The sequence below is a fragment of the Plasmodium brasilianum genome, chromosome 13, assembly GCF_023973825.1.
Source record: "Plasmodium brasilianum strain Bolivian I chromosome 13, whole genome shotgun sequence".
NCBI classification, from domain to species: domain Eukaryota; phylum Apicomplexa; class Aconoidasida; order Haemosporida; family Plasmodiidae; genus Plasmodium; species Plasmodium brasilianum.
This window is the reverse complement of record NC_090126.1, coordinates 2,695,957-2,706,398: the sequence shown is the minus strand read 5'-3', so window position 1 is coordinate 2,706,398 and position 10,442 is coordinate 2,695,957. Positions and strand designations below refer to the sequence as shown.

The 10,442-nt window shown below is 18.5% G+C and overlaps 2 protein-coding genes across 2 annotated transcripts; both read right to left on the bottom strand.

Moving 5' to 3' along the window:
- Nucleotides 1-3,745: 3,745 nt before the first annotated feature.
- MKS88_005229 (uncharacterized protein) lies at nucleotides 3,746-4,769 on the bottom strand (the record flags this gene model as incomplete). The annotated part of the gene is made up of 2 exons (XM_067218472.1): nucleotides 3,746-4,558; nucleotides 4,683-4,769. The coding sequence occupies 2 exons, from the start codon at nucleotides 4,767-4,769 to the stop codon at nucleotides 3,746-3,748; spliced, it is 900 nt and encodes a 299-aa protein (XP_067071602.1).
- A 4,372-nt stretch (nucleotides 4,770-9,141) lies between these two features.
- Nucleotides 9,142-10,043, bottom strand: MKS88_005228 (uncharacterized protein; the record flags this gene model as incomplete). Its single annotated transcript, XM_067218471.1, has 2 exons — nucleotides 9,142-9,828; nucleotides 9,957-10,043. 2 exons carry the CDS (start codon nucleotides 10,041-10,043, stop codon nucleotides 9,142-9,144), a joined length of 774 nt encoding a protein of 257 aa, XP_067071601.1.
- Between the last annotated feature and the right edge of the window lie 399 nt (nucleotides 10,044-10,442).

The following is a 10,442-nucleotide window of genomic DNA, read 5'->3' as shown; positions in this document are numbered from 1 at the left end:
TATACATATATTACGTAAGTATACATATGTACTCATACACATGCACCTACGCTTCTTTACACACATACATGCATGTTCATATGCACATATATATATACATATCATAGCAGCATGCATGACGCACATATATTCTTGGAAAACAATTGTTTTCAACTTTAATACATCCAATACTCATGAAAGTAGATAATTACTTCCTTATTTAATGGGTTTTAGGTTTTATGTATCAATTAAGAGATGCAATAAGCACTTAAAAAAATTTTTCAAACAGTTAAACTTCCCTTTATTATGTGTTTCTTTTTCATAAAACATTTATATATACATCTATCTTCGTTTTTTATAAAAATATTTTTGTAATCGGTGTCTAAACTTAGAAAAAAAGTAATGTCTTCAAATTTACAGTTATACACATATACTTTGTATAAATATTAATTAAATTTTATGTTATTTTACTTTTTTTATTTTTTAGGAATTACTTTTGCATGAACTTGTTAGATAATATATTCCTTCTTTTCCATTCTCTCCTTTATTATTATAACTTTCTTTCAAGACCAGTATGTCTTCTTGATAGAGGTACAGGTAATTTATAAGAAAAAGTATTCTTCATAACCATAATATTGATAATTTTTAAATATATATATAAAGTTAATTTCCTCAATTCTCATATTGTATATTTATTAAAGTTCGTTCATGTATTCTCCTATTAATACTTATGGATACTAGCAAAAATGATACTCTAAGTACTAAAAATAAAAAAATTTTCATAATTTTAATTACACATATCACAACTATTATATCAGTTGAATGTTATATTGTTAATTCAGTCACTTTTCCACAACTGTAAAATGCATTATTACATTTTCATATTTTTTAAATCTCGCTCAAATAGTAATTCCATTAAAATTTAATAATTTCTTATTTTTTGATCTTGATTTTTCATAAATTAATTACAAAAAAGAATGAAAGCACAAAAGAGTAGTTAATGAGAGAATTAAAAAAGTGACATAAGAGGGAAATGTTAATATATGAACTAAAGAACTTTTAAGGAATATATGCACACTTGTAATGCATTTTCGCTCCATATATATACATGTAAATAATTAATAACCATTAAAAAACAAGAAATATATACTTTAAAGTACAATATTAACACAAAAAAATTCAAAACATAATATAAAGAAGACTCAAAAAGAGGTTTATTCTTTTATTTTTTTGGTGAATAGTTTAATTCATTTTCGATTATAATGTTATGCATATTCAAAATATTTTATTAATTCTCCCTTTTGTGGATTCTAGTAAAGAGGAATTTTATTATTACATACTCAACTTCACGTATACAATAAAAATAAAAATATATGAAAAGCTAATAGTATAAAAAAATATAAATAATTACTAAAAAATAAGTTTTTTTAATTATATAAAAATTTTATTATCATAACTCTTCTTTCTTTTATATAGTTCTTTTTATATAAATAGTTATTATGCCTTATACGAAAGAATATTTTTGTAATAATTATCTTAGACTTAACATATAGGAATGTTCTTAATTAATTTTTATTTTATTTTACACTTCTATGTAATATAATAATTTTTATTATTAAATATTTATATTCAGGTGAAAAATATAGGACGAGGCAATTCTATTAAAATATTTTTTCAAAAATATGACATAAATAATTAACTATAAATTATAAAAAATAGATCTATTAAAATAATTTTACTTTTTGAACACTCAAATTTCCTACTAATACATACTGATTAATATAAAGCTAATGATATGTAGCCCATATTAATATGCCACAAATTATAACTAATAACTTACTTTATTATTCTTATGTATCTAAACGTATAATAAAATGACCTAATAAACTTTATTATTTATCTATTTTACATCTCATTTCTTCTATATTTTTTAGAAATTTAACTAAGCAGGAATAGAATTATACTTTCTAACCTCACAAAAAAAAAAGCAATATCGTATTATTATTATTCTACATACATATATATATTATATATATAGAAGAAAATATTTTAGTAAAATAAATCAATAGTTAATATTAACATAATAATATGCACTTTGTATTAAAATTCCCATTATCATAATTTTCATTCTCCCTTTTCAGAAACAAATATGCCTACTCGAATAATTTTCTCCAATTCCTAAGTATACTTTTAAAAGGATTAATATAGGCACGTGCTGTTCGACTACAGAATACTTTTTAACGTTTATATAAGAGATATAATTAAATGACTTATTAATATTATATTTTTATTTTCATTTAAATATATAAAAAATAATATTTAATAAAAGGATATTATTTTCAAGAACTACTATGGGAAACCTCAACTTTTTTAATAACACAACTTTAAAAAAAAAAAGAAGAGTAACCTTTTTAATAAATCTTATTATAAATTATCTTAGGAAATAAATGATACATATCTACGAATTATCTGTAAACATATTTTTTTTTTGAACTTTATTTTATTTAAAAACTTATCACTATTAATATGAATAAATTACTAATAGATAATATAAATTACGTATATTATTATATACCATTTAAACAATGTTAGCTCATTTCTTAATATATTTAGAAATATAAAAAATAGGAAATAAATGTAAAAAAATACGTACACATTATTATATTTTTTTAGAAATTATTTATTTATTTTCTGTACAATTACCGTTACTTTTTCTTTTTGCGTATATATACACTTTTTTAAAAATTATAATATTATGAAAAAGCAAAAACAAGAATTTATATATATCATTCATTAAAATATTATTACATTTATTTCATTAATTCAATACACTATATATATAAAAAATGAAAAATTTATGTACTTAATTTATAAATTTTTAAGATATATACATATATATATATACAATACTGTTAATGCAAAATTTAATAAAAATTTCAATAAGGAACCAAAATAGTATAATTAATGTTTTTAACTATTCATTCTGTTATAGATATATAAAAAATATATAATTGCTTAAAATAATACGATAATTAAAATTTAATAATAATATATTATAATTATATATTTTTAACTTCAAAGTTATATAATGCAAAATAAAATAAATGTACATTCAAAAGATTTATACAGTAGTTATGTTCTATAAAATGCTTCTCATACTCTTATATTATAGAATAAATATTAACCATTCTCCAAGATATAAGAAATATATATATATATATATATATATATATAAACAACATATATTTACTTCCTTTTTGTTAAATACAAACCAATACAAATTTATTCCTAGTATGAAGGTTATTATAAATTATCTTCACAACAGGATAAAATAATAGATTCATATTAGAGCATGATAATAAACAGAAATCTATCATTTTTAAATAAAAATTGAAATTAAAATACTTTAGTTGAATTATGAAAATTGCGCTATTTTACATTCACTTTAACGCATATATATGTGTACACTTATTTTTAAAGGCAATCTATTTAAATATATAAAAATAAACACTATACCATAAAAATTATTCAAACTCAAACAATATTTTATAATGCAAATTGAAAAATATTGAAAATTCAAGTTTAAAAAAAAGTGAGATTATATGCTGTACAGTTGTTTATTAAAAAACAACTTATCTATATGTATATTTTATAAAATATAATCAATTATGAGGAAGTCTAATAAATATGTAACTAAATATATTATAATTATCACTTCATATTAAATACTTCTTTATAAAATGAAAAATATTTCTTATTATTAATTTTATCTTTTCCTGAACTTAATTTTCTCGTACATTTTAACCTTTTTATGGTAATAAATAATCCCTGATATAATTGTGACACCTAATATAACGAACGGTACGAAACATATAAGAATACGAAAGAATCGTCCTAATATGCACGCATTACTTATAGTACCTTCAGCCAGCTCTTTACAAAATCCACATGCCTCCTTTGAACCAAAAACTTTCGAGTGCTCCCAAAAACCTGTTAACTTTTTCAACGCATTTACAAATGATAACAATGGTCCACCGGTGTCTTTTACTAATTCATCTAAATGATTTTTTTTCAAACCGACGTAAGACAACAAGCACTCTTTACCAGACAATCCTAGTGTTAATTCTGCTAGGAATACTATCAAAAAAAACAAAAACCATAATAAAGGTAAAGCAATTCGTAATCCATATTTTTTACATATTATTTTTTTGTAAATCTTATCATTCACTGTTCTATTCTTTTTAAGAAAATCAGCATAATCAAGTTCTTTGAATATTTTTTTCTCTAAATGAGAATATTTTTTTGTTTCAAATACGCAAGTTTTAATATTTGCAGATTTATTATTGCTTCTCACATTTTCTGATGAACTTCGTTTTGACTGTTTGTTCATTGACGTAATACCCTTCTCATTATTATATATACATTCCTTTTCATTTACCCCGTTATCTGGTACCTCCTCTTTTAACATTGTAATATCTTGATACATTTGTTGCACTCCATTTGCTAATAATCGATAAGTTCTTTCAATTAATCCTCCACTAACGATGCAGGTTTTGTCCAAATACATGTTAAAACTATTCTAAAAAAAATATAAATATTTATTATTTAAAAAATAAAAAATTCAAAACTAAAACACAAAATTAGTAAAAATAAAACACATTGAATATTGACAATGATCATATGTTTGAATAATATTATAATACCAGATCATGCTTAAAATGGCGTATCCAAGTTAAAAGTATAATAGAAGAAATTTTAATAAATAAAATTAACACAATTTTTTGTTCCATTATATACATTTAAAATATTTTAATATATTCAGTAATCAGAATATTAAAATTAATGAAATATTCTTCTAATGACTAAGGATAACATACGATTTATATAATTTTTTTTTATTTTTTTTTTTAAAGTATATAAACTGTATGTAACTATAATGTTATTTACAACGGATACAGAGGAAAAAATACTAAAAAATAAATTATAAAATTATTACCTAATACTATTTATATAAAACTAACTTTCATTATATTAATATAAATTTATTTCACTAATAAATAATCGAAATATATAAAATATCTTATTTTATTTTTTTAATATAACAAATTAATTAATTATTTTTTTAACTCTTTTCAAAATTAAATAAATAGTATATATGATATTTATTAGTGTCCCTAAATATTAATCCTATATGGAATATGTTATATATAGAATATCCATCTTAGAGAATACAGAGAATACATTGTTCTATATATTGATATAACTGTAAAAAATTTCAACTAACTTTACTTATAATAATTCTAATTTTTAATAATTATATTTTCGAAAAATAATTTATTATTATTAAATAATATTAATTATTATTATATTATTGTTATAGTATCGATATATAAAGTAATAAAATTTAAAACAACTTATTATACGTTAAAAACAGCACTTTTATTCTTTAATGATATATAACTCATTTAAAAAGAATAATTTAAAGTTGCTACCAAATCTATAATATATATATTTTAAAGTTAAATAAATTATATTCTTTTTTTTTGTATTATTTATTTTGAATATTATGATTCATCACTTTTTTTAATTTAAATCTTTACTAATAAATGTAATGTTTCTAAATTCTTCTACATAATTTAATATTATTATTTTTTTAATTAAATATATATATTTAAAAAAAATGTTTATATAATATAATAAAATAAGTCAGTTATCCCGTTATTAAATATACATTTATATGAATAATTTAATTTCAATAATTCATTTGTCTATTCTTTCAATAATAATAAATATATACATATTATATGTTCTTATCAATTTATTGTATAAGTATTCAAGTAATTTTTATAATAAGGAATTGATTGAATAATTATGTGATTACTATAATATTATAATAAGTATAACAATTATTTCATTTTATTGTAAAAACTATAACGCTTTACATTAATAATCTGAATTGTACAGTTCTTTTGTAAAATAAACTTACATTAATGAATATGGGCAAATCTTAATCATCAACCTGAACCTCAATACCATATATATAAATATATGTTTTATTATTTACATTATATTAACTTTATTTATATGGATATAATACATTTTATATAAATAATTCCTTAAAAAAAAATGTGGTTTTTGAATATTAATAATATAAAATATTAAATGTGAAAACAGAAAAATTCAGAAATAATCAAAAAAAATAAAATATATTAAAAATGTTATAAATGCACGAAAAAATATGTTAAAAAAAAAACTAAAAACGAAATATGCACTAAAAATAAAATAAATAATTTTTAGGGCTATATATTATTATGTTATTTTTTTTTATATATAATTACAATTATCTTTCCTAAAATAATATCATAAGTTAAACATTCATATTTACATAGGTTGGTGGTCTTTTTCTTTTTATTTTTTTCTTATATATATTTCTATACACTCATATCTAATGTTTTCTCATTATGTCTCTTTTTTTCTCTCATTCCTCAATAAGATAATTTTTTTTTTTTCAATATAGTTTTATTCAAAATCATGGTATGCATGAAATATTAGTGGATTATTAAACTTATTTTATTTTATTTTTTTCTTATGCACATTACTAATTGCATAAAAATATTTTTTCATAAAAAGTATACCAATAAAAAAAAACATTAAAAGCATTTGAATATTACTTACTTATGTAAATATTACTAAATTTATGCGTATGATTAATTTACAAGGGATAATTTATTTATAAAAATGTTTTTTTAGGCATTTGATTAATTCAAAAAAAAAGACAATTTTTAACATTATAATACTTGAATAATAACATCTAAAATATAAATATATTTATGAGTTGATCTTTTTAAGTTACATTCGCAGTTATAAATTTTATTTGTTTAAATATTTCAAGGTATATTTTATTATAATTTTTCTACATGAAATGTTTATTATTAAAGAAATGTAAAAAAAATTTTTATTATACACTAAATAATTATAAATAATATTCTCAACACATTGTAATTAGATTTATATTTAGAAGAGTACATTATATAATATATAAAATAAAGAAATAATATTATATAAAAGCTAGTACATTATAGTTTATTATTATACTCAATTATTAGTATTGTTAATAGTGATTAAATATATATTTTTTTTTCATTCTTTTTCAAAAAGTCATATATGAAGCTCTAAGAAATTATATATATATCATTTTTCATATAATTACTAGAATTCAAGTACTTAGTTAAGTAACAAAAAAGTAAATTCAACTTATTTAGAAGCAGTCTATATATAAAAATGAAAATATTTTTAATGTAAATTTAATTTATTTAATCTAAATTTATGAATATAATTCCTGAATTTGTGAATTTCCATATTTTAAGATATATGGGTGTAAAACTTGCTATTTCGTAGATTGAGAATAAAAAAATATATCATTGATAAAATATTATGAGTATATTTTTATGAATATTACTATATTTATACTTAATAGAAATAAAAATATGTAAAATATTATGAGCCTTGTACTATTATATCCTAATGGAAGCATAAAACGAAAATAATATTCAGCATAGATTATCGATTTTATAAAAAATTCCAAAATTTATAAGATGCAAATTCTAAAAAAACATTTAAAATAAAGTATACATTAAATGAAAGATAAATGAAAATTTTAATATAGTGAAATAATTAATTAAAAAAAAAATCAAGAATTGTTCTAAATTATTGTGTTTAAAAATAATAGTAGTGCCTTATAAAAAGAAACACAACAATCATGTTTAAAAAGGGGAAGAGTAAATTAACATAAAATAAAGAATTAATGAAATTATTTATAAAAAATTTTTATAATTTTAATTTTGTGTATGTGTGAATAATTCTTGATATTATCTCATAATTAGAAATAAACATTTAGTAGTTTTAAAATTACTTATTCGTAGGAATTCAGGAGGTGGAATATTTTACAAATAATTTTTTATTATAAATAAAAGCTCTATCTTACAGAAAAAAAAAATGATTATAATTTTTTATTTATTGTAAGTATTTTGACGCATTCGTTATAAAATTTTTTCTGAAAAATATTAAATGAACTTCATGTATAGGTTGAAATTTGTATAAATTAATAAAATAAAGAGAATTTAAAATATAGAAAAAAAAATGTCGTACGATAGATAAATAAATAAATAAATAATGCATAAACAAAAAATAGGTAAAACAAAGAAATTTTAACAAGTAATATATTAATATATAATTAAATCTAATTCATTAGCTTAGACTAATAATGAAGTAAAAAATTAAAAAAAATGAATAGCTTATTTATATAGAAATTTATAGAAAAAAATATATACAAGTAATTTGTACAAAACTCCAATAATCCTATTATTAAATATGATAATAAAATAATAAATTATTTAAACTAATAATTTAATTGTATCAATTTAGAATTCTTATATTAGAAATTAGTTATAAATAATCCATAATTATAAATATATATTGTTTTATTACATATTTATATTTTCACATTTGTGTGATTCATAATATACTAAAATCCCCTTAAAAATATTTTTACTATAACTTTTTTGTATCATATTCCTCATGAAACTATTCTATAAATATATGTTAAGTCTTATTTTTTATTAAAAAATATATGTTATATATATATATACAAAAATATATTTAATTAAGTTCAAAAAATACATAACAAAACATATTCAATTTCAATTTAAAATAATTAATACATATTTTTAAATACCTCAGAAAATAATAATATTATACTATAATAATATATAAAATAAAAAGAAAAAGTCTTTGGTATAAATATATATTATCATAATTCCAAAAAATTATATGAATTGTTCTATTATATACTAATGATAAACTATAAAAATATATGCTTTATGGAAGTTATTTTTAATACATTAATTTATATATTATGCGAATTATATTTAATTAAACTTGGATATAACACTAAATCATATACTCAAAAGTATTAAGACATTATAATTCAAAGAAAAAGAACAAATATTATTACTATTACTTAACAAATAATTCATATATATTCGGTGAGTTCATAATTTTTTAAAAATTATAGCTTTTACAGTATATTACTAAATATATTCCAGGTAGTACATCAAATTAACGACTTATTTGCGTAAATATATATATTATTTATTATTCATTTTATTCTCTCATCAAATTAAATTTATTGTATTTTTCATTATTTATTATAATCTTGTAAAGCGATATTATAAGAATAACTGATAACATAACCATAAGGATAACAAATAACACTACAAAAAAATAGGGTAAATCATTCTTATCTATTGATAATTGCTGTAAAATCCACTTACAAATAGACCCCAATACAGAATTATTAAACTCTGTTTCTAAAGCATACAAAAGTGACAATAATACAGGTGATATGGGTATTCCTATTCCCAACACCAAAAAAAGAAATAATACAAAAAATCCAAATCCGTAACTTCTAAATTTTATTTTTTCTAAAGATATATCACAAATTTTTCTAGTTTTTTCAACAAAATTATTATAATCCTTTTTTTTGATCCATTTTTTTTGAAAATGGAAATGTTTTCCATCAAACATTCCATTACTGTAATCTTCTATTTCTGTATAGTATTGCGCTTTAATTGGAAAACTTCTGTTTGAATATTTGATTTTTCTTTTATCCCCTTTTCCATAGGTATATATATACCTTTTATTATTCATTGTGTTATTTTTAATCTTTTCTTTGTCACAAATATTATTACTATGTTTATATTGTTTATTTATTGCTAATGAACGATAATTTCTTCTAACTAATCTCATGCCATTGCAGAAATACCCACCCATGGATTTTCTAAATGTACTCTAAAAGAAAAAAGTGAATATTTAATATTTAAATGAAAATATGATATAATGATAAAAAAATAATACTAAAAATTATGAAATACTGCAAATATAAATAATTTAAATATACTTAAATAACATATTCACACCAGATTATTGTTAAAACGGTATATCCAAGTTAAAAAAAGAAACGCGCCAATTTTAAAAATAATATGTAATTTTATTTTTTTCTCCATCATATAAACTTTTTATATTATATAATCAATATAAAAAATTTTATATAATATACTTATAATGATAAAGGATGTTATATTTATTTAAAATTATATGTTTATTATTCCTCCATGAATAGTTAAATGTATAAAACTATTTTTATTTTATCAGATATACAATTTAAAATTACTTTAATTGAAATAAAATAATTCCAATACTTTCATTAATATTTAAAATTTATAATTTCTTTATTTAAAGTAATCCACTAATTAAATGATTATATTTTTTATAATTTTCAAAATAAACTAAGAGATAAATATGTAATTTTTTATTATATATACATGCCACGTATATGTACTATACCGAAGGTAGAAAATATATATATTTTATATTCCTATATATATTAGGATAATTATTATAAA